Source organism: Nomascus leucogenys, chromosome 2, assembly GCF_006542625.1.
Source record: "Nomascus leucogenys isolate Asia chromosome 2, Asia_NLE_v1, whole genome shotgun sequence".
In the NCBI taxonomy this organism is placed as follows: Eukaryota; Metazoa; Chordata; class Mammalia; order Primates; family Hylobatidae; genus Nomascus; species Nomascus leucogenys.
The window spans coordinates 90,068,415-90,092,886 of record NC_044382.1 but is presented as its reverse complement, the minus strand read 5'-3'; the positions used below and the strand labels follow the sequence as shown (position 1 = coordinate 90,092,886).

Genomic DNA, 24,472 nt, shown 5'->3' with positions numbered 1-24,472 from the left:
GTTTCCTGACTTTTTAATGATCACCATTCTAACTGGCCGTGAGATGGTATCTCAGTGTGGTTTTAATTTGCATTTATCTAATGACCAGTGATGAAGAGCTTTTGTTTGTTTGTTGGCCACATAAATGTCTTCTTTTGAGAAGTGTCTGGTCATATCCTTTGCCCACTTTTTGATGGGGTTGTTTTTTTCTTGTAAATTTGTTTAAGTTCCTTGTAGATTCTGGATATTAGCCCTTTGTCAGATGGATAGATTGCAAAAGTTTTCTCCCATTCTGTAGGTTGCCTGTTCACTCTGATAATTTATTTTGCTGTGCAGAAGCTCTTTAATTAGATCCCATTTGCCAATTCTGGCTTTTGTTGCCATTGCTTTTGGTGTTTTAGTCATGAAGTCTTTCCCCATGCCTATGTCCTGAATGGTATTGCCTAGGTTTTCTTCTAGGGTTTTTATGGTTTTTAGATCTTATGTTTAAGTCTTTAATCCATCTTGAGTTACTTTTTGTATGAAGTGTAAGGAAGGGTCCAGTTTCAGTTTTCTGCATATAGCTAGCCAGTTTTCCCAACACCATTTATTAAACGGAATCCTTTCCCCATTTCTAGTTTTTGCCAGGTTTTTCAAAGATCACATGGTTGTAGATGTGTGGTGTTATTTCTGAGGCCTCTATTGTGTTCCATTGGTCTATATATCTGTTTTGGTACAAGTACCATGCTGTTTTAGTTACTGTAGCCTTGTAGTATAGTTTGAAGTCAGATAGCATGATTCCTCCAGCTTTGTTCTTTTTGCTTAGGATTGACTTGGCTCTACAGGCTCCTTTTTGGTTCCATATGAAATTTAAAGTAGTTTTTTTCTAATTCTGTGAAGTCAATGGTAGCTTGATGGGGATAGCATTGAATCTATAAATTACTTTGGGCAGTATGGCCATTTTCACTATAATTGATTCTTCCTATCCATGAGCATGGAACGTTTTTCCATTTGTTTGTCTCTTATTTCTGAGTAGTGGTTTGTAGTTCTCCTTGAAGAGGTCCTTCACATCCCTTGTAAGTTGTATTCCTAGGTATTTTATTCTCTTTGAAGCAACTGTGAATGGGAGTTCATTCATGATTTGGCTCTGTTTGTCTATTATTGGCATATAGGAATGCTTGTGATTTTTGCAGATTGATTTTGTATCCTGAGACTTTGCTGAAGTTGCTTATCAGCTTAAGGAGATTTTGGGCTGAGATGATGGGGTTTTCTAAATATACAATCATGTCATCTGGAAACAGAGACAACTTGATTTCCTCTCTTCCTGTTTGAATACCCTTTATTTCTTTCTCTTGCCTAATTGCCCTGGCCAGCACTTCCAACACTATGTTGAATAGCAGTGGTGAGAGAGGGCATCCCTGTCTTGTGCCAGTTTTCAAAGGGAATGTTTCCAGTTTTTGCCCATTCAGTATGATATTGGCTGTGGGTTTGTCATAGATAGCTCTTATTATTTTGAGATATGTCCCATCAATACCTAATTTATAGACAGTTTTTAGCATGAAGGGTTGTTTAATTTTGTCAAAGGCCTTTTCTGCATCTATTGAGATAATCATGTGGTTTTTGTCATTGGTTCTGTTTATGTTATGGTTTACGTTTATTGATTTGCGTATGTTGAACCAGCCTTGCATCTCAGAGATGAAGCTGAGTTGATTGTGGTGGATAAGCTTTTTGATGTGCTGCTGGATTTGGTTTGCCAGTATTTTATTGAGGATTTTCACATCAGTGTTCATCAGAGATATTGCCCTGAAATTTTTCTTTTTTTATGGTATCTCTGCCAGGTTTTGGTATCAGGATGATGCTGGCCTCATACAATGCGTTGGGAAGGAGTCCCTCTTTTTCTATTGTTTGGAATGGTACCAGCTCCTTTTTGTACCTCTGGTAGAATTCAGCTGTGAATCCGTCTGGTCCTGGACTTTTTTTGGTTGGTAGGCTATTAATTACTGCCTCAATTTCAGAACTTGTTTTTGGTCTATTCAGAGATTTGACTTCTTTCTGGTTTAGTCTTGGGAGGGTGTATGTGTCCAGGAATTTATCCATTTCTTCTAGATTTTCTAGTATATTTGCACAGAGGTGTTTATAGTATTCTCTGATGGTAGTTTGTATTTCTGTACGATCAGTGGTGATAGCCCCTTTATCACTTTTTATTGTGTCTATTTGATTCTTCTCTCTTTTTAGTCTGACTAGCAGTCTATTTTGTTAGTCTTTTCAAAAAACTAGCTCCTGGATTCACTGATTTTTTGAAGGGTTTTTTGTGTCTTTGTGTCTCTATCTATCTTCTTCAGTTCTGCTCTTAGTTACTATTTCTTGTCTTCTGCTAGCTTTTGAATTTGTTTGCTCTCACTTCTCTAGCTCTTTTAATTGTGATGTTAGGGTGTCGATTTTAGATCTTTCCTGCTTTCTCCTTTGGGCATTTGGTGCTATAAATTTCCCTCTAAACACTGCTTTAGCTGTGTCCCAGAGATTCTGGTACATTGTGTCCTTTGTTCTCATTGGTTTCAAAGAACTTATTTATTTCTGCCTTTATTTCATTATTTACCCAGTAGTCATTCAGGAGCAGGTTGTTCAATTTCCATGTAGTTGTACAGTTTTGAGTGAGTTTCTTAATCTTGAGTTCTAATTTGATTGCACTGTGGTCTGAGATACTGTTATGATATCCGTTCTTTTGCATTTGCTGAGGAGTGTTTTACTTCCAATTATGGGGTCGATTTTATAATAAGTGTGATGTGATGCTGATAATTTTCTGTCTCGTTGATCTAATATTGACAGTGGGGTGTTAAAGTCTCTCACTATTATTGTGTGGCAGTCTCTTTGTAGGTCTCTAAGAAGAGTGCTGTAAGACAGTGTTCCTCCAAGTGTAGTCCCTTGACCAACAACCCCGGCATCAACTGGAAACTTGTTAGAAATGCGAATTCTGCAGCTGGGGCCTAGCAACTTGTGTTTTACCAAGTCCTTCAGGTGATTTCATGCATGCTCAAGTTTGAGAACTGCTTGAACTAGGAGAGACAGAGAAAGGAGATAGAAAGAACCAGAGAGAGCAGAGCCTACCTATCCCGATTTGTTACATGAGGAAAAATGTAAAGGCCTTATTCTTGAAGCTACCATCTTTTTCTTACAGCCCCTTAACCTTTTATTCTAATAATACAAATGTCTTTTGAGGCAAACTTAATTTTTTTCTTATTTTTATATTGTAGATAGAGAAAGTAAGGGTTAAGGAATGGGCAGTGATGTTTTCTCCCTCCACAAAGCAGTCGCATCTGAGCTGATCCTGGCCCATCAGGGCCACTGGGCACATAACAGTACCTTGCTGAGCTTTGGGATCCTAACGTGGACACCAGCTCGTAGTCCTGTTCCAAGGTTCGAAGGACAGGTCAAAATGTATCCTAGGCGCTCATTCCACATGAACTCCCAGCCTCGTTCTTGGATTAACCGTTCTACCTACAAGCAGAACCACAGTGAACAAATGACAGCATTTTTCCAACATCCATTCATTCAGCACATCCCTAACACCAGGGAGAGATGTGTGCCCTCCTCTGGCATGAATGAAATTAAGGTAAATTTATAGTACTCCTTTAAGAGAAAATAATACCTCTGCTACCAGACTATTAAAATGGCCTGATTAAGTTAAATGAACCATGTAAAAAGCAGTGGTTCCCAACCATTTTTGGCATCAGGGACTGGTGTCTTGAAAGAATTTTTCCATGGATCGTAGGGAGGGAATGTTTTGGGATGAAACTGTTGTTCCACCTCAGATCACCAGGCATTAGCTTCTCATAAGGAGCATGCAACCTAGATCCCTCACATGCACAGTTCACAATAGGGTTTGTGCTTCTATGAGAATCTCATGCCTCTGCTGATCTGACAGAAGGCAGAGCTCAGGTAGTAATGCTGGCTTACCCACCACTCACCTCCTGCTGTGCAGCCCAGTTCCTAACAGGCCACAGACCCGTACCAGGTCTGTGGCCCCGGGGTTGAGGACCCCTGATGTAAAGCAGTCAACATAGTATCTGGCCCATATTAAGCATTCAATGAATGTTAGTTGGTGGCATTTTTTCATGCCAAGAGAGTAGGAGAATATAGGAATTATCAGCAGGTGAGACTATGGTCAGGCTACATTCTCTATCATCTCTATGCTTAGAATAGCTCAGAGCGATATTAAATAAATCAAAAAACAAGTAATGATCCACAGACTTCCCCAAACCACAGTGGAATGGGGAGGTAAGCATATTAGCTTTCTAATAACAAGAGAAAGTCACCTATTTTCTGAAGCACTACCTTGGAAGTTGCACTCCAAAAAATGCCTTGAGGCTGGGCGCAGTGGTTCATGCCTGTAATCCCAGCACTTTGAGAGGCTGAGGCCAGCAGATTACCTGTGGTCAGGAGTTCAAGGCTAGTCTGGCCAACATGGTGAAACACCCCTCTCTACTAAAAATACAAAAATTAGCCAGGTGTGGTGGTGGCACCTGTAATCCCAGCTACTCTGGAGGCTGAGGCGGGATAATCACTTGAACCTAGGAGGCGGCAGTTGCAGTGAGCGAAGATCGCGCCACTGCACTCCAGCCTGGGTGACAAGTGAAATTCCATCTCAAAAAAATTAAAAAGCTTTGATTTCTAGAAAAAAAAATTAGCTCCATCTTGGAAGTTACCATAGTGTCTTCTTTCAAGAACAAACAATACGGTAATTTTAATAAATATCCAGAAATCTCAGATAACATCTTACTTCTTTTAGTCCACGACAGAATCGCTCAAATACTCGTTTCATATTGCCTCCTTTTTCCATTGAGATTACCCTGGTGTGATCCTCCTCATTTATCCAGATGAGAAATGTCTTATCATAATTATGCCTAATGAAGAGAGGAATATGGTACTGAGTGTTAATTGCATTTCTTTCAACACATGAAAATTCCCATTACCTCCTTAGCTTGATTGCTTCATTTCACCTTCCTCATTTCCTAGATGGCCCTACTCTCTTAACTGTGCCTGAACAAGTATGACAAAATAATGTTACTTTGACAGAAGGAAGATTAAGACCAACTCTCACCCTAAAAGATGTCATGTTTTTACCAAACAAGAATATAATTCCCCCTAGGTCCTCTGACTAGGATGACAGTAATTCAACTGTATAACATTTGGCTTTGACACTAACAAGAACGTTTTGTCTCCTAAAAGATTCAACCAAAATCTTGTGCTCTAAAAAGGTGGTGGGGGTTACCTTCCACCCAAGATATTGAAGGTATGCAACATTTCACACGTTTGCTCCATAGATCCTGCCTGTCCATCCCTACAGAGCAGCTGCACATGAACATTTTTATTTCTGCTCCTTCAGGTACATAATTCATGCAAACCAGGTCATATTTCTACACATCTTAGAAACACCACACTACTTAGACACACACACACACACACACACACTTTCCAAGTAGTCTTTTCCATTTAGCTCAGTCTGGGCATGCTGTCAACTGCAGTACACAGCAACTCCAGGTTAGGATAAGCAGGTGATCTCAAAGAGATCCTCTACAGATATTGCAAATGTGAAAATGCTGCATCCATACCAGATTCCCCTGGCATCTGGCCAGTCACGGGCCATCCCAGCACATGTTAATAAAGGGGACACTGGCTTATCAAACAGAAAGTGATCCTGTAGGCCAAAAGGGATAAAGCAGAGAGGAGAGACCAATGAGATCAAACGGGACTGCAAGTGCCAGGTGAACAAGTTCCAGCCCACTTATCATGGCTGCTGTCTCTTAGGCAGTGGTTCTTAGCTTTGGCTGCCCACTAGAATAACCTAGGAGCATCAAACAATGCCTACTTCCCATCCCCCAGAGATTCTGACCTAGTTGTTACAGACTGATCTGGGCATCAGGACTTTTTAAAAACTCTTCAGGTGATTCTAGTGTGCAGCTAATGTTGGAAAACACTGGGTTAGTCCATTTGGAACTCATTAAATCACTGTGGAGCAGGTATACACTACCAACGCCAACCCTATGCAATGGCTGAGTGAGCAATGAATGAGGGATACTATCCTGAAAAGGCTGTTCTACACAGTGATCATTCTCTGTTTCTAGCATTATTGCTTCATTTATTATTTATTTCATTAAAAAGTATTAGAGATGTACAGTAATGATCAATAAATAAAAATAGTTACCATTAATGCTGACTGTGCCAGGCTCTAGATTACAGGCTTTTATTTCCTTTAGTCTTCACAACTCTATGAAATAAGTGTAATTATTCTATTTTATAAATGAAGAAAACAGATTCAGAGAGATCACAACCTGTCCAATAGGATGGTTGTAGGAAGTAGCAGAGTACAGATTCAAATCTAGACTTCTGTGACTCCCAAGCCTATGCCTTTAACCACTGCAATGGACTACTCCACATATCAAAATCAAAGTCAAGACTAACTTTTTTTTTTTGGCAATGTGTATACTACTCTTTCTTGCATAGTTACACACGTACTCTACAGTGAGATATATTCAAATATGATTACACAGGTAAGAAACCAAGTGGATGTGGGGAGAGGAGTGCTACAGTCTCTAAGTGGGAGAGATCAGAGACTTCAGCCAGGAGAGGATTGTGACCTGCCACTGCCCAGGAGCAGCATGTCCCTTAAGCAGGAAACCAGGGTGGCTACTTGAGGTGGAGGGGGCTTGTTCTGTAACTGGGCAGGAAAATAGTTGGCCTGGTGGCCACAGAGACAAGGAGACTGAGGCCCATAGGCCATATAGTTGGCCTGTCTGGTTTGGAAATGAGGCATATTTCTTAGCATTTGCGTCTTTTGAAATGACAAAATTTTGTTTCTGTTTTTTTGTTTTTTTTTTTTTTGAGTTTAAAGTTACTTTTGAAAACGCTATCTTGTTTTAGCTGTGCTAACACGAAAATAAGTAAGGGACTTGAGTTTTGTGCACCCTGGTGCCAGAGGGAAGCCGTGGTAGACATGGTGGAAGCAGCAGGAATCAACCCCACCAGGAAATGCAGAGGCTTGCTCCACAAGAGTCAGGGCAGGCCTCCCACCTGGAATTTCCTTTCTAGATTTTCCTAGCTTCCAGGATTTTCTTTAGCTGTGATAATGGAAACCATCTTCTGGGCACAGACAGGATTTCCACACCTAACTGTTCCCATTTATCAACAAGCTAGGAGATCTGCATTCATCTCCACCCTCCTAACCGCAGGCACCATCTCCATATTGAAGTTTCCTATGCAGATTTTATCCATAGAATGTTTCAGTGGCTTGACAAGTACAATGTATGGCCTCATCTTTCTTCCTTACACTGAGCAAGTAGATGCTCTTCGGCTGAGCCCAGGGGTGGAGCCCAGCAAGCTCCCCACCAGGGTAAGGACTGAGCAGAGCACCAGGAGAGGCCTTCCTGTGCGGGTCAGAGCCCTTGGTCCAGTCCTTCCCCAGGGAGCCCCATCTGCTACTCACATCAATGAGCCGCTGCTGGTCCTGCTCCGTCATCTCGGACAGCTTGTAGTAGCGGCCAGCCAGGTCCCCCTTGAGGCCCTCCAGGGCAGTGATGGCCACGTTCTCTACCTCTCTCCGCTCGGCCCGGGTGCAGGCAGGCGGCAGGCTCAGCCCACGGATGCTGCGGCCGGTACGCACCCGAGAAGACAGCACATAACGCTCATCGAACTGCCCTTGGGTGATCTGCCAAGCAGACTGTGGGGTCACTGCGGCCAGCCTCGGCCCACGGTCCTGCCACAGCCACAGTGGGTTCTAATCCGCCAATCTGCAGTTTCCCTGGGGACCCTCAGGCACTGTGCACGACTGCACAATCCGTAAGTTGGACACACTCCGGAAGTCTTGGGGCACGGGCCTTCGACTAGTAAAGGGGAAAGCTGTTTTATATAGCGTGGTCTGGGGTCCTTGACCGTTACTGGGTGGTTTGGGATGAAAAAGGGAGTAGCTTTAGGAAAGGTTTAAAGTTCCCAATGACCAACCCTTCCCTAGTTGTATTTATTAAAGAAAACAGACTTTGGGACCCTCCTAACCTTCTCTGTGGCCCTCCAGAGGGAAGGCTGTGCCAGGGCAGTCACAGTGCTTTCCAGGGGTATCTGACTTAGAGCGGGGAACCCCTCTCTCCAGGGGCCTTCCCCTTGGGCTCTGGAGTGCCAGCTTCGTGGGGAAGGAGAGGAAGGCTGGAGCTTACCTTGGATGCGTCCAGATCCGTTGTGTGCTTCATCACCCTGGGGTCGTAGCCGTTGTGTCTTAGTTTGATGACGGGGTCAAAAAGGTCAGCAAACACCTGCAGGAGGGGAAGATGGGTGTTTCCTCTTTAATTGGTTCACCTACTATTCAAAGACCTTTCCATTCACTTGCCCCTTGTATCTTAAAAGCCAAAGTTGATGCCCTGCTTCTCTGAAATTTTCAGGACTATCATATAGGAAATGGATGTGAGAATGGATTGGTTAATCATAAGAACAACAACAAGAGAGAAAGCCTTTTGAAGGCATCTTGCCCCTTGAGATAGGGTGGGGCTGGTGAGTTCTGTCATCTTAACCTCTCCCTCAGTGATTCTGCCAAAATCACTGCCATCAGACTGAGCAAGAAAATACTTGTGGTTAGGAATTTAAGGAGTTTCCTAGACGTGTTTGCCTTTGTGGGTTACAAGAAGCTACCTGATCAGAGGCTACACAGTTTTATGCTCAAGGGAAAGTCAGATTCTAAACATTAAGCTACATATGAAATTTGTTGAAAACCTGGCTACACCAGAAGAAAAGTACATAGCAGCAGTTTGGGCGAAGCAGGGACCTCTCACCCTATGCGGACCTTCCCCCAGCCCAAATGATCTCGTGCAAAATCTATTCTAAAAACTTCAGGCGTATCCTTTATGTTAAAAAAAAAAAAAAATTGTTAAAAGAAGTTGTAACAAAGCACCCCGCAGACTTTGGGAGCTGTGGGAAGTGGGGAGGGCTTTGGGTCCAGAGAGCTACTGCTAGCTTGGGACCCAAACTAGACCCAGGGCTGTGCACTGCAGTACATAAATGAGCTACCAGTCGTGTTTATTCAAGATGGCTCCCTCTGTTCTCTATGGCTGCCTTTCTAGGGAACTGCCTTCAGCTCCCTGCAACAGAAGAACCCAAAAGGGTGGACCTGAAGGAGGAGGGCTGCAGGCATTTGCCGTAGCACAGAGGCTGCTCTGTGGAGGGGACGCATGGTGGCTGAGCACCATTCCAGCCGACCACCCTGTGCTTCTGCATTGAGGATGAGGATGCCGAGGTCATGGGATTTATCCAAGAGACTTGGTGAATTCAGCAGTCTGGGCTACAGTGATCGTCTAATCAGTAATAGGAGAGAAATCAGTAATAGTAATAGAATAAGAGGAGAATTCCTCATATTCCTAAAGATACACTGAAGCCTCCTCCCGACCCCCACCCAATAAAGCTCAGCCACAAACACATCAGCTCCTAATGTCTTACTGGTGAATACACACTGTTCAATTTTATTGTTTCTGTATCAACTCATCCACTTGACAAGCTCAGAGTTCTGTCATGCAATTCATTCCTCCACAGGGAGGGATCTTAGCACAGCAGCAAGGGAAACCTTGTCCCTGGGAAGCTATAGACCTCATTGTTTCAGAAAGCATTCCAGATGGTTCTGCTGGAGTTGGCTTCCCTTTATGAGAGTCCTTCCTGAGATGGCAGAAAGTTGGCCCCATAGAGAAGAAAAGGACCCCAGGACTGTGCAAGTCAGTCATATCCAGAGCATCCCTCCCACCCTGGAACCAGCAGCCAATAGTTTTACCTCATAGGACTCCTCGTCACCAGCCACCATGCCCACAGTCTTTATGAAGGGGTGGCCAGGGTTGTCCACTCCAGTCTGGATGCACTGGTCCAGGGTGTAGCCGTTGGGCGTCACCTTGTTGCGAAGCTTGGCGTAGATGGCGGGGGTGAGGCACTCGGCCATGCAGTTGTTGTGCTTGCGCAGGTCTGGGTAGTCTGCGCTGTGTGGGGAGGAGGGCAGGCTGTCAGCCAGCAGCCCCTGAGGAAAGGGGCCAATGGAAGGACTTGTTGTTTGCCCATCCTTCCACTAGGCTCCCTTCAGCCAGTGGGCACAGGGATACTTGGCTAGAACTGCCCAGGAGTCATAAATGAATATACCACGTTTCAAAAAATAAGCAAGCTCCACGAGAGCGGGGACTTTGCCCTTTTGAAAACAGTCCCTAGCTATTGAAACCAGTGTTCAGTAAATATCTGTTGGAAGAATAGAAATCAAATTGGGTGCTGTCTCACCCTGGGGTGTGTACTGATTGAGGAATAGGAGATTTAGGACCACCACAGCCTCAAACACAAGTCATGTCACCTCAGGAATTCCCAAGGTACATGGGGGTTGCTGGCGATTCCCTCAGAGATCCTGATTTCCATAAGAGACAGTAAATGTCTCAGAGACACCTCAGTGGTTTTCCTCGTCTCTCTCATCCATACCTGCCTGTGTGGAATTCTGCATGCCACTCAAACTCTGCTCAGCGCATGGTAGCTCATCCATGGCAGGGTTCCAAGGGCTGAGAAAACATGTCATTTTCATCCCTCTCACGCCACTCCTCCACTTTCCATCTGCAGTGTCCTTTAGAGCTGATACTTAAAGTCAGTACTATGATATCCCTTTTTCCAGAAGGTGGTAGAGCAGTGAGAGAGGCATGGGTCTGGAATCAGGGGGCCTGGATTTGCATTTGGCTGTACTAGCTATGTGAACTTGGGCACTGTTTAATTTTTCTAGGCCTTCATTTCATCACAGAAGGATCCTAAGATGAATAACAGATACTCCATGTAAAGTGCTGGTCATACATAAAATTGCTCCACAAATGTTAACTATCCCCATTATTACTATTCAACTGGACTGCAAGCTCTAAGCAAGAATGATGATGCTACACTTCTTTGTATACACCACAGGTCACTGGCTTAATGAGTCTCAAAATGATTTTCGGTTTTACTTAGTCATCCTCAAAGGCAAAAAGAAGGACCCTTGCTAACAGTTTCCAGCAGGGGAAAGCATATTTCTTGCTGGTCTTTGAAGCTTTTTTGTTTTTGTTTTGTTTTGTTTTGAGACAGAGTCTTGCTCTATTGCCAGGCTGGAGTGCAGTGGTGCGATCTCGGCTCACTACAACCTCCGCCTCCCGGGTTCAAGCAATTCTCCTGCCTCAGCCTCCCGAGTAGCTAGGACTACAGGCATGTGCCACTATGCCCAGCTAATTTTTTTGTATTTTTAGTAGAGACGGGGTTTCGCCATGTTGGCCAGGATGGTCTCGATCTCTTGACCTCGTGATCTGGCCTTCCAAAGTGCTGGGATTACATGCATGAGCTACCGTGCCCGGCCTGAGGTTATTTTAAAGTCAGGAGCCCTTACCTTGGAGGAAATAGCCTAGGCTGCTCCCGGACCTCAGCACACACTTTCTGCCGGTTCAGCAGGTACCCGGTGGTCAGGACACTGGTGCCCATGGTAGCAAACAGCAGAGAAGCATTGCGGCCAGTTAGCAACTTAGAAAAGATACTGGCCATCCTTGCCCTTGGATGAGTGTCTGGAAAGCAAAGAAGCTGGATTAGATAGCTTCATAGGATGACCCTGAGCCACAACATAGGGGTCAACGGGCAAGAGAACTGCAGGAGCCATAGCCTGTCTTTCTGGTGTCTCTGTCTCTCTCTTTCTGTGTGTGTGTGTGTGTGTGTGTGTGTGTGTGTGTGTGTGTGTGTGTGTGTGTTTTCTATTTCTTGCTTTGCTTTTTTCTTCATATTGCTTGGGAAAATCTGGGTAGTTTTAGACAACGTCTAAACTTCCTGAACTCCATGCCTTTTCTCTGTTAATATGATAAAAAATAAAAATAAATAAACAGCAGTAGAGGATGTCTTCTTCCAGCTATTTGACAGACCATGTGCTCTTTTGAACTTTGCCGCTGCATCACAACTAGACCCTGAACAGGATGGATTTCTGGACTTCTGAAAGGTAGGAGAAATCTCTGAGGATGACCCTCCCACTCTACTGAAGTTGGGATGCCAGCATTGGGAATAGGGGCTGAGACTGGGATTCCCCCATTGAAGTAGGACCTTTGAAAGAGGCTGAAGTGGCACAAAGTCAGCAGACCCCAACTTCTGGCTCCTGCCTGAAGCAGGTCTAAAGCTCTCTGAGGAAATTATATTCAGTTTAGGCCCTGGATTCCTACAGATTAAGATGAAACAATGAACTCCCAAAGATCACTAAACACACAAGGAGGTACAACGAATGAGAGTCAACAGAAGAAATAGCAGATGTAGACTGCTAACGACTGAAGATGCTGGAACTGTCAGACAATAATATAAATAAGCCCTATATTGAATGTTTAAAGAACTAAGTGTGGAATCATAGTTATGAGCAAGCAACAAGAGACTGTTAAGAATGACCAAGTTGATTTGAAAGAACCAAATTGAACCACTCATTATGATGCAGCTGAACATAGAATAAATGAACTGGAAGATATATCTTAAGAAATTACTCAGAATGTAGCACAGAGAAATGAGAAAATGGAAAATAGATGTAAATTAAGAGATAGGATGGATAGAATGTCAAACTCAAATACACATCAAATTGAAGTCCCAGAAAGAGAATAAACAGAGAAGTCAGATTTGAAGAGGAATGGCTGAGACATTTTTAAAACTGATAAAAGAATCCATGATTCAAGAGGTATAACATAATCTAAGCAAACAAACAAGAAATTGACACCTAGACAAATAATGAAACTGCAGAATATCGGTGACAAAGACATGAAAAGCAGTCAGAAAAGACAGTTTACAAAGAAATGACAAACGAGCTGATTTTTTTTATAATGAGCCCAGGTAAATAATATTTGTAGAAGCAATAACTGTCAACCTAGAACTGGGGAACTAGTCTAACCATTTTTTCAAAAATGAGAGTGAAAAACATTGATAAAAAAACAGACCAATAACAAAGGAATTACTAAGCTATATGCTTCAGAAAGAAAGGAAATGACAGCATAAGGAGAGAGCCTGAAATGCAGAAAATGGAGAAAACATATATAAATCTAAATAAGTATTTATATATTTATTTGTAATACAAGTGCTGAACTACCAACAAATGATGAAAAAGAGGATAAACATGCACAGACAGAAACCCTGTTGGGTCTGCTACTGCCTAGAGATTTAGAAGGGCCAATTAGCCCCACAGTATCACCTAGCAGGGAGCTATGTAATATGGCTCTTTGAGTAGAGAACAAAAGAATACGTAGTTCTCAGTACTCTCTATTTGATCTCCATGATGCCCAAATAAAGAGTGTATGGGCCTGGGATGGTGGCTCATGCCTGTAATCCCAGCACTGGGAGGCAAATGTGGGCGGATCACTTGAGGCCAGGAGTTTGAGACCAGCCTGGCCAACATTGTTAGCTGTCTTTTAGTAGAGACAGCAAAACCCTGTCTCTACTAAAATTACAAAAAATTAGCTGGGTGTGGTGGCATGCACCTGTAGTCTCAGCTACTCAGGAGGCTAAGGCATGAGAATCACTTAAACCCAGGAGGTGGAGGTGGTAGTGAGCCAAGATTATACCACTGCAATCCAACCTGGGTGACAGAACGAAACTGTCTCAAAAAAAAAAAAAAAAAAGAGCATGGATTTCCCTAACATTTGGAAGGCTCCCAAGACTCAGCTGCAAGATGCTCCAAACTTAGATGGATTGATTGCTTCAAAGAACTTGCTGATACGTAAGGCTGTAGCTGAAAACGTGGGCCATCCAGTGAAGAATAAACAACTCCTAGTAGAACAATCATTTCGAAGTCTCTACTAAACCTGAATGTCCCAACTAAAAGCATCAAAGACCTTGAAAACACTTGAGAATGTTTATGTGTGCAAATAACAAATCAAGCCGGTGATAGTATATAGGTTACAGGATAGCCCAGGAAATCAGATTATTAGTTCTTCTTCCATGCTAATATCTGCAAACAATTCTTTCAGTTCTAAAGCCAGTAAGTTACTAAGAGCAGACAAGATAAATTGGTCATTTCTTGAACTTGTCCTGGGGACTTGTAAAGACCAACATTCAATCTCGTCATGTAAACTTCTTTGCTCCCCTACTAGATTTCAGGTCGTCATGTCAATATCCCTCCAAGACTAGATAACGGCTCTTCAATGAGCTGCACCAGTGCTTCCTGGTCCTTGCTTGCAGCAGGCAACACTAGCATACATCCTTCTGGCTATCTTATCTGCCATCACACCCTCAAATCCACTTTCTTTTTTTTTTTTTTTTTTTGAGACGGAGTCTTGCTCTGTCGCCCAGGCTGGAGTGCAGTGGCGCAAATTTCGGCTCACTGCAAGCTCCACCTCCCGGGTTCATGCCATTCTCCTGCCTCAGCCTCTCCGAGTAGCTGGGACTACAGGCGCCCGCCACCACGCCCGGCTAATTTTTTTGTATTTTTAGTAGAGACAGGGTTTCACCGTGGTCTTGATCTCCTGACCTCGTAATCTGCCTGCCTCGGCCTCCCAAAGTGCTGGGATTACAAGTGTGAGCCACCGCGCCCGGCCTCAAATCCACTTTCTAACTAGAGAGAGGCAATGCTGTCACTCTAGAGGTTTACTGTAGAACTCACTAAAGTGAAAGAAGCTTTGCCCAGATTCTTTCCAGGCAGTATGGGCCTAAACATAAGCCAGACATGGTCTTCCTAAGCTAACAGGAAGTATGTTCCTTTCTGGGATTGACCAGGGATGACCCAAATGTCTTGGTCCCTATTTTTCTTTCCTTAAATTGCCTATGCACTGATATGTACCCAAGTCAGAGTCTGTTTGAGACGATAAATCTTAGGAAGCAGACCCAAGAGGAAGGGGAGTGAATGGTCTCCATGTATAGCCCTGTGACCACTGATGGTCTTCCTCCCTGTAAGGGTGATGTGTGAGTGGGTATCTGGCTCAAAATATTAATGTTTGAAGTGTCATATCCATATTTTAGTTCCTGGAAGGAACTTATTTTAATTAATTTAGAATTCATTATTATTTTATTCCAAGTTCCAATATTGCCCTTGTGTCTGAGCAACAAAGGATGATTCGTGCAGATAATCCTGGGGAAGCTTTGGTTGTGGCTAGCAAAGCAATCTTGGAACTGAAATTCCTCAGTATCCTTGCTTTGATTCCTTGAAGAGAATTGATACAGACTCCAGGTTTTGGTGAAGCAAAGAATTCCTGCTTCCTTGACTCTGTTTTTCTCTCGCCAGGACACAAAGAGGCATTGAATTTCACTATTAAGGCCTTAATTAGTAACCTTGTTTGTGAAATTGAAACAAAGGTCTCACTGAACAGGCTGGTAATCTGGCAATGGCTGTTCCATGCTCTCCAAAGACCCAGAATCAAGGCTTACAATGAAATCACTTTTCCTCATGACTAAACTAAATCTCTCTTGCATGTTAAAAGTTAGTCTTTAAAACGCTGTGCAGTCAGAACATTGCTTTGTCTTACACATTTCCCTGTTATCTGGCAGGCCCTAAATGTTACATAAGCATTCTCTGCAGCTGTAACCCCTACTCAGAAGAGGCTTGATTTGTTATTTGCACACATGATAACATGTGGGATAAGTAAAGCTGGGAAGATGTTTGTTTGTAAGGGGTAATCTGTGTCTACCAAAGCAGATAGTATTTGGTTTTGCCTCGTTTCCAAACATGGTTTTATAAGTCAGTATATCTTGTGAAACCATTAGGACAAAAGTTTGGAACAAAAAATCTCAGGCTTATTGCAAAGCTTTTTTAATGTTTTTCAATTCCCTCCATGTTCTGAGCATTATCATAACGGGCTGAACTGTTCTGTTCAGAGACCACTAGGGAGAGGAGATGAGGAACCAGAGCAGCCAGGATGTTTCTCCCTGGGATAAAATCTCAAGCATTCAGACACCCTCACTGTGGGCTCCACTTCTATAGCTAGAGGGGATGGGAAACAGCAGGAGCATCTCACAGCTTGTAGGAAGCGCACATCTTTTTCCCAAATGTTTCTTTTTGCAGTTGGTCCTTGCTGGCTGATCCAGCTTCCCGGTCAGCATATGGTGAGCAGTTCGGTGAGAGGACCACACTTCCAATACTGGCAGGTACGGGTCCACAAGGACCCTTCTTCCAGGGAACCCTGGCTGCTAGATATCACAAGGCTGAGGGAATCTGGCTTAACTTCACTGCTGCCCGTGTTTCTTCCCACCATCCCCTCTACTCTAATTGGCCCTGTTTTCCGGCCTCATATCTGCCACTGTGCCTGTTTCTCACAGGGATCCCAGAAAGTCTTAGATCAGTTACAGCCTGGGATTGGCTTCTAGCCCCAGCAGGAAGCATGGAATTCATCCATTAAGGAACTCTTTACTGAGAGCCTACTAAGTGTTAGGCACTGCGCTTAGGCAATAATGATATGAAAGTGAGCAAAAGAAACAGTTCTCTCCTGTGGGGGCTTCTAATTCATTTGTGGCAGACAGTCAAGAAACAGGAAAACAAAATCATTGTAGGTGGGGATGAGTGCAAAGAAGGGAATAAGCAGGATATTATTCAGAGAAAGTGTAAGTGATGTCTACTTTTAAATAGGCTAGGCAGGGGCAGAGAATAGAACAGCAAAGCCTTAAAGCTGGACAGATCTGGACTTGCCCCAGGACAGAAAGGAGGTCAGTGGAGCCGAAGCACAGAGAGTAAATCACATGGCCTTCGGAAAGGATGGACGGGCGGGGTGGAGGGGAGACAGGTGTGCAGGCCCCGAGACCACCCTAAGGAGTCTGGATTTTATCCTAGTGCAGAGGAAATTTACAGATGTGCTTGCAAGCAGGAGACGAGCTGAGCTCATTTTATGAGTTACAGGGGCGGCTCTGGCTGCCAGTGGAGAATGGTTTAGAGGGACATGTGCAGAATGCAAGCAGAGAGAGCAGTCAGAGGTCCTAGAGGTTGTCCAGGTGAGAGAGAGATGTGCTGAGACCCAGGTGAGTCAGCGAGGATGAGAGAGAATGTATTTGCGTCTATTCTGCGGCAGTACTGACAGGTCATGCTAATGGTTTGGAAATGAAAGATAAAACCAGGGATGCCTGAGATTTCTGGTCTACAGTTGGGTGGGTGGTGAGGCCCTTAGGTGTTGGGGCCCACTGGTGGGGGAGCAGTTTGAGAGCAAAGTGTTGCTGGCAGATGTGGATGATCTGTGTGGTGGCCCCGGGCCCCTCGCACCACAGCTGCTGGGACTCTTCACAGCTCTGGCCCTGCTGCGCCCTCTGCCTGATCACCTGCTGCCCCGTCTCAGCTTTCCCATCCCGCTGGCTCCTGGGACTCTTTCAAAGGCTTCATAAGACCTATAGTGAAGGTCCGGCCATCAGGCCCCATTTCTGCCCAGCAGAGACTGCTATGACCCAGTGATGACATTGTGCCCTAAGAACTTCCCCACATTCTTAACTCGCAGATGACCTCAGATGTAGCTGCTCTCTCAGGCCTTCAATGTACGTCTCCACCCAAATGAGTAATATTTGCATTACAAGGAGGAAAGGAGAGAGGGAACCATTGGGTACCTGCTGTACCAGGCACATTATATGCTATTGTCCCTGTTTTCCAGATGAAGCCAGATACTCCTCCATGAAGTTAAATGACTGGTTCAGTGTTACACTGCTAGTGAGCGACAGAGATGGAATTTGAATGCACACCTGTCTGACTCCACCTCACGTGTTCTTTCCACATGGCCAGCAAGCTCTGCTGTCCCACCTCGCACTTCTGGGAGGTGGATACTCCCTCTTTCCACCCCCTTTTCTGGATCTTGACAAGGGGTTCTGCCCTGCCCAAGCTGTCAAAGCCTGCAGCAGCTGCCAAAAAACCTCAACACAGGCATACTTTGGACCTACATCATGTGTTGATGTCACAGATGCTGTACCAGGCATTTGACTCCTTGATCTAAAGCCTGGATTCCTGGCCAACATGGCGAAACCCTGTCTCTACTAAAAATAACAAAAATTAGCTGGGCGTGGTGATAGGCACCTGTAATCCCAGCTACTTGGGAGGCTGAGGCAGGAGAATTACTTGAACCCAGGAAGCGAAGGCTGCAGTGAGCAGAGATTGTGCCTCTGCACTACAGCCTGGGCTATGGAATAAGACTGTCTCAAAAAAAAAAAAAAAAAAAAAAAAATAGTGAGGGGGATGCATGCCCACACAAAGGAATCCTGACAGAGGAACAGTGGCTTGGTCCGTTTCCCCTCCTATGTAGCACTGTGATAAAGGAAAGCCTTTCAGGTATGTGCCTTGATGGAGCCAGTGGGTGGAAGAGGAAGGGCAGTGAGAGGTTTGAGGACAAGCCACTGATACCCTCATGTATCATCACAGTGGTGCCCTTTGGGAGCCTGCTTTGGTATACTCATCCACTCAGGGAAGAGGAAGTCTCTTATCCACAACTTTGTCTTCAAAATTGAAATTTTTTTGGGTAGAGCCCAAAAGAGAGTTGCCTCATTTCGTGTAACTGTAGCATATATAGTGTAGAGGCTCCAATGTGTTTTTGAGGCAATCTGAGAGCTCTTTCTGGAAATCCCGGGCAGATGACATCTGCATCTGATTTTAGTTTGTCTTACAACCAGGCTAAGACCTCCAGCATCATCAGACTGTCGAATTGCTCAGGTCAAGGCAGACAGGTAGAAAGGCCCACATAGATAGTGGTTACTCATCCCAAGAACACAGAGGCCCACACCAGGAAGGAGCAGGTGATGTTAATGATGAAGCAGGCAGTTATATCTTGCGATTTCTATGAGCCATGATGCATTACACTAAGGAACTTTACCTCACTTGGCTTGTGACTTTTGTTAGTGAAAAGTGGCCGGCTGGCCTATGCTGGGGAGGACTTGCAGAAAACTTCCCAGCCACTGGCAGAAGGTGGACATCTCCCCTGGTTCCTCCCCAACCCATTTAGTGTGAAACGGGACAAAGGGAAACATTTCCTTTGATCTATTTTTGGGGAAAGAGGCAAATGTCAACTAAATAAGATCATATTAGGGACTGGGCGTGGTGGCTTATGCCCGTAATCCCAGCACTTTGGGAGGCCAAGGTGGGCGGATCACCTGAGGTCAGGAGTTAGAGACCAGCCTGGCCAACATGGCAAAACCCCGTCTCCACTAAAAATACAAAAAATATTAGCCAGGTGTGGTAGCACGTGCCTGTAATCCCAGCCACTCGGGAGGCTGAGGCACAAGAATCGCTTGAACCCAGGAGGTGGAGGTTGCAGTGAGGCGAGATCACACCACTGCACTCCAGCAGCCTGTGTGATAGAGACTTGTCTCAAAAAAAAAAAAGAAAAGAAAAGATCCTATTAGGAATTTCATGAAAGCTCACACAGTTCTTGCACACATCATTCAAGGCCTGTTATGGGGGCCCAGAACATCAGGACATGGTAACTAGCCTCACATTCAGCTCCATTGCACTAGAGCTTTGCATGATCTCAATTTGAAAAGCACACATGTATATCTACATTTGTATCTCTATTCTAATATTATATACTGTATATGACTTTTTAAAATAACTAGTTTGCTGTTTCTATTTTGTGCTAATGCAACAAATCTAATTTGCTTTAGAAACAGTTATTACTGTTTCTTGCTTCTTATCACCCCCTACCATTTGGACTTTGTTGTCTATCTTTCTCTGCCTAATTGGACCACAGCCTAGTGCCTCAATCTCCACAAAATCTGTTCCCTTCTAGCTCAAGATGACTGCATTCTCAGTTCGCAGTGCACTCACGGACTGCTCATTCATCTGCCCTTGTGTTCTGTGCCTTTTTGGCATCTGCAGGTAAACTCAGTGCCACATATCTCTATCCTGTTAACTCCTACTGTACTGTTTGTTTATATTGTCTTCCCAAGGGACCTCTCTTATGGCCCTGCTGGGCTCCTCCCCTTACCCACACGTGCCAAGCATAGAAATCAAGGCAACATTCTCAGTCCTTTTAAGGGAAGTTCCAGGTACCTAGCTAGTCCTACAACCAGCAATTAGGGAAGTTAACGAATAACCTGCTAAACAAGAAGATAATAACTTAAAAGCCACCCAAGTAAGTCAGAGTCACAAAATGTTTGATTCCCTGTAGAAACTAAAGATAGCATCTTGACCTATGCCCTTGCATTGCTTTTCAGAAACCAATTCCCACACCAGATGGAAAATGCTGACCACTGTCATAGAACTCAGACAGACTGAAACCAAAAAATAGATAAGGAAGTTCCAGAAATTCCCTAGCTCTTAACTCATTTTGGATACCCCCTCACTGCTGCTTTAAAAACCCTTGCTTATAAGCTAGCAGGGAGCTCAGGTGTTAAGTGCTAGGTACCCATTCTTCTTGCTTGGCACCCAGCAATAAACGCCTTTTTCTCACTACAAATCCCAGTGTCAATGTTTGGCTTTTTTGGCATGCTTGGCAACCAGAACCAACCCCATCTTTGTGTGCCTGCATCCAATTCTGATGAGCCTATGTATGTCAAGTTGGTCGAGATCCTTTGTGCTAAACACCAAATCTAATTAAGGTTGATGACAAGAAACTAGGGGAATGAGTAGGCGGCCTCTGTAAAATTGACAGAGAGGGGAAACGCTGTAAAGTGGTTGGTTGCAGTTGTGTAGTAAAGGACTATGGCAAGGAGTCTCAGCCCAAGGATGTCATCAAAGAGTACTTCAAACGCAAGAAATGAACAAATCTTTGGCTCACAAAAAAACAAACAAAAAGCCCACAAACTTTTGAATGAAATCTACTTATATGATGTGACACACATTTCTTTCAGACATGGATTTTGAAATCCTATCAGTAAAAGCCACCAAGTGAGACTGACAGTTCTGGTTTTGAGCATGTACCTGCTCCGTTTCCTGGTATCTGCAAATTAGGGTGGCCCAGTGCAGGCTCCTGACCTTTTGACCATGACAGGCTGTCTGAACCGTGGGAGCTCATTGTGCGCATCCTCAGAGATGTCCGTGTGTGGCACAGCAGAGACTACCCCACAGATAACAGACGAAAGCCAGCAGAGTACAAGGCATAAATGTGCATGTCCTTCTGTTTCCTTTTTTTTTTTTTTTTTAGGGGTTCTGACTGAGCAGGCAGATTGGGAAGGAAGAATCAGATGAGGAGCAAGTGCTAGGTGTTGGGGAAACTAAATTTCCTCCCACCCCAGAAAATCCTCTCCATAAAATATAGGAGAAAGAAAATATTTTATTATTGAATAAACATTAGACGAGTGATGCACATCTTTAGCATTCTGCTAAGGAGATTGCAAAGACAGACATCCCACCCTTTTATATAAGCAAGCAAATAGGACCCATTCATTACATACATGTTCTTGAACTAAAGAGGACTTGACAGCACCATTTGTCAAGCATAATTCATCCTAAATTCACTTGGTGACCATTTGTGTTCGCTAACTGCCTTTATCAAAAGAAAAAATAAAAGTCAAGTTTCTCTGACAGCAGGTAGTTTTACAACTTGGAGCCAGGTGCTTAAGTGAAACTACTATCCACTGCCCTCCCACTGACAGTGGGAGGTAGGGAGCTATCTTCCTTGATGTCTACATTTTCAAAGAGATGGTTTCCAGGCCTTTGCAGGAAAAGAGTCCTAGGTTGTAAAATCAACTGGAGCCTTACTTAGCTTTTAAAAAGATTTATATACATTTCAAAGGGGCAGCAAAATAATTTACAAGTTTTCTAAAGGAAATGCTCTAAGAAAAAGGAGGAAGCTCTTCCCCTTTTTGCATGGGCTTGTGGGGTAACATTCTGGAATTCACGAGGAGCATGAATTGGTTTCTTCCCTCCACGTGCTGGGCACAGTGTAAGAAGCTTGGCAAGGCTCCAGTCGGGTGGACAATCACTGGGAATTCCACGCATCAAAGGGACAAGGGACAATCACTGGGTCCATCCTACACTTCAGAGGGACAAGACCCAATGAATGTAGAACTGGGCCACAGTTTGTCTTGGTTCTCAGGCACGCTGGCCCACACACGATAGGTTATCATTAAATGTCTGATGAGTGAGTGAATGAATGTCAGGAACCTGAGAGACTTCAGAGGTCATTTACCTCAGCTGAAATTCAGGCATCCCTTTTCCTCAGCCCTCCTTAAATACCAGCAGTGCTGGGGATCCCACCACTTGCCAAAGCAACCCATTTTACTGTTGGATAACTGTAATTATGATAACATTTTTTATATCTGAATAAGGAGAGAAAACAAAATCAGAGTACTTTCGAGGGTGGGTTACTTTTTTCAAAACAAGCCCAAAAAGCAGGTATCCCACGTCACAGAGGAGGGAACTCAAAAACAGAGACATTAACAGCCCAAGGTCACACAGCTAAAGGGAAATCATATGTATCGAGTGTCTGTTCTGCCTCAGGCACTCATTTAAATAAAGGTCCTTTCACTCACAATAGTTTAGCATACAAATATTACAGCATGTCTAGATGGGGTCTTAACCATACTAAAGTATTGTATTGCATGCCTCCATATGCCCTGGGACTAAGACCAGGTCACACACTGCAAAGGATTTGAGTGGAAACAATGAATAGACCCCTGCACACCCATGTGCATCAATGGAGGACTATGGATGCCGCGTGCCCCCATTCCTCTGGGCCACTGTCACTAACCCTTTGTCTCCCAAGGAATGGAGCTGCCAGAGAGTCCCAGCTGCCTCAGATCCTCCCTGGTCCCTCAGGGATGCTGAGTGTTTTCCCTCAAGCAGGGTTTCGATAGGCGGATGCCGAGGGGAGGCTAAGTATGGGGCCAAAATGCCCACAGCACACAGGTATCATTCCGGGCAGCACTGAGGGGAAGCAGAACCAGGGGATGGCTCTTGGGGCCTTCCTTCGCAGGAACACCACTCACTACAGGCTTCCAGGCGGTCAGCGGGTCATGTGAGTCAAGGGCAAGTGAGTGAATGACACTGATATGTCTCAGGTAGGGAGAAGCCATGGTGGGCAGCATTGGAGGGAGGGGAAAGAGGGGACGAGGAGGGGGTGGAGATATGTATTTGCCTACTTATTCATCTGATGACTATTTACCTACTATGTGGCAGCTTTTCCAGAGTCCTTAGTCTGAGGAAAAAACCCTATGTGCTCATGTTATTCCCATTTTACAAGTGAGCAGATGCAGGGAGAGAAAGGCAAAGTAACTCACCCAGGACCACATGGTTTGTGAGTGGCAACGCTGGGATTCTGGCCAGCAGTCATAGTCCACACTCTAAATCAGGGCCCTCTGCTGGCAACTAGAAATTGTATGTGATTTGTGCTCTACTTGGGGAGCCAGCCTGTTGGGGGGTCCTGGGAGGGCATGGTCGGCTATGGGACAGACCATTCAACGATGTTGTTTGAGGAGCCTTGTCAGGTCTTAACCATACCAAAGTATTGTATTGCATGCCTCCACCTGCCCTGGGACTAGGACCAGGTCACACACTGCAAAGGATTCGAGTGGAAACAATGAATAGACCCCTGCACACCCATGTGCATCAGTGGAGGACTATGGATGCCACGTGCCCCCACTCCTCCCTCCCCAAAGCTGCTTTCCAGGCATCTTCCAGCTGGGGAAATGGCCATTCCCCTCAGCCCACAGCAGACTTAGCCTGCCCTTGAATGCTGCCGAAAAAAAGAAAGGGCTAAATGTGTCCCCTGTTCTATTCCTAGTCCAGATTCCTAAGATGAGGACACAGCATCCTGGGCCACTGTCACTAATACAAATTTGCCTCTGGAGGGACTCTACGGAAGATAATTCCCCTGAAATTTGGAGAGTTGAATTAAGCTAGGACTGATTCTGCCTGGAATTTGTGGTGGCTACCTACCCTAGAGGGCCTCAAGGAAACCTATGGTTCAAGACAACCCTGACAGATTCTAGAGTCTAGAACAGAACACCTGTTCCACCAGGGATGGATTTGAACATGGGCAAGGCCAACCACCCAGTTCACAGCCTGTGTACAGCAAAGATTACGTTACAGCCTGAGAGCTAAGCCTGGAAGCTCTTTCATCCATCCATTTGTCCATCCATCCATCCATCTGCTCATCCATCCCTCCATCTGCTCAACAAACGTTACAGAACCAATCCTTGTGTCAGATACTGGGGCTGCCCTCAAGGAGCTTTTATAGAGTTCAGGGTACAGCCAGGTGGGGGAGACAGATCACTATTAAAACCTACCACTATAATCCAAAGGACAAGAGCAAAAATAGTAAAGAGGAGAGAAGACCCAAATTTGCCTGGTGGGTCAGAGAGGGCTTTCTAGAAGAGGTGAAAAATCTTCGGGGCTATCACTTCACCTCGCCCGGTGGAAAAAGGGAGGACTTTCCAGATACAGTGGACGGAATGTGCAGAGGCAGGAGCCATGAGTGGCAGAGACAGGGGAGGGACTGCAGAGACAGGCTGGAGCCAAAGCACGATGGCATTGGAGCCATAGCCAAAGGAACAAACTGTGAGACCTGGGACTTGAATTTGGAGGTGGTGAAAAGTGACAAGGTCTTCATAGAAGAGTGATTTTTTCAACTCGTGGAAGGCTGACCCCAGACCAATGCTGCCA

General features: G+C 44.6%; 1 protein-coding gene across 1 annotated transcript in view; it reads right to left on the bottom strand.

Moving 5' to 3' along the window:
- CKMT2 (creatine kinase, mitochondrial 2) overlaps positions 1-24,472 on the bottom strand; it is a 36,119-nt gene that overhangs the window by 3,700 nt on the left and 7,947 nt on the right. The window contains exons 2-8 of the mRNA XM_012505477.2: positions 11,357-11,528; positions 9,758-9,956; positions 8,163-8,258; positions 7,439-7,660; positions 5,568-5,653; positions 4,736-4,859; positions 3,319-3,453 (exon numbers count right to left, since the gene is read on the bottom strand). Of these exons, the coding sequence (XP_012360931.2) occupies positions 3,319-3,453; positions 4,736-4,859; positions 5,568-5,653; positions 7,439-7,660; positions 8,163-8,258; positions 9,758-9,956; positions 11,357-11,528 (1,034 nt within the window). The remainder of the gene's footprint in view (positions 1-3,318; positions 3,454-4,735; positions 4,860-5,567; positions 5,654-7,438; positions 7,661-8,162; positions 8,259-9,757; positions 9,957-11,356; positions 11,529-24,472) is intronic.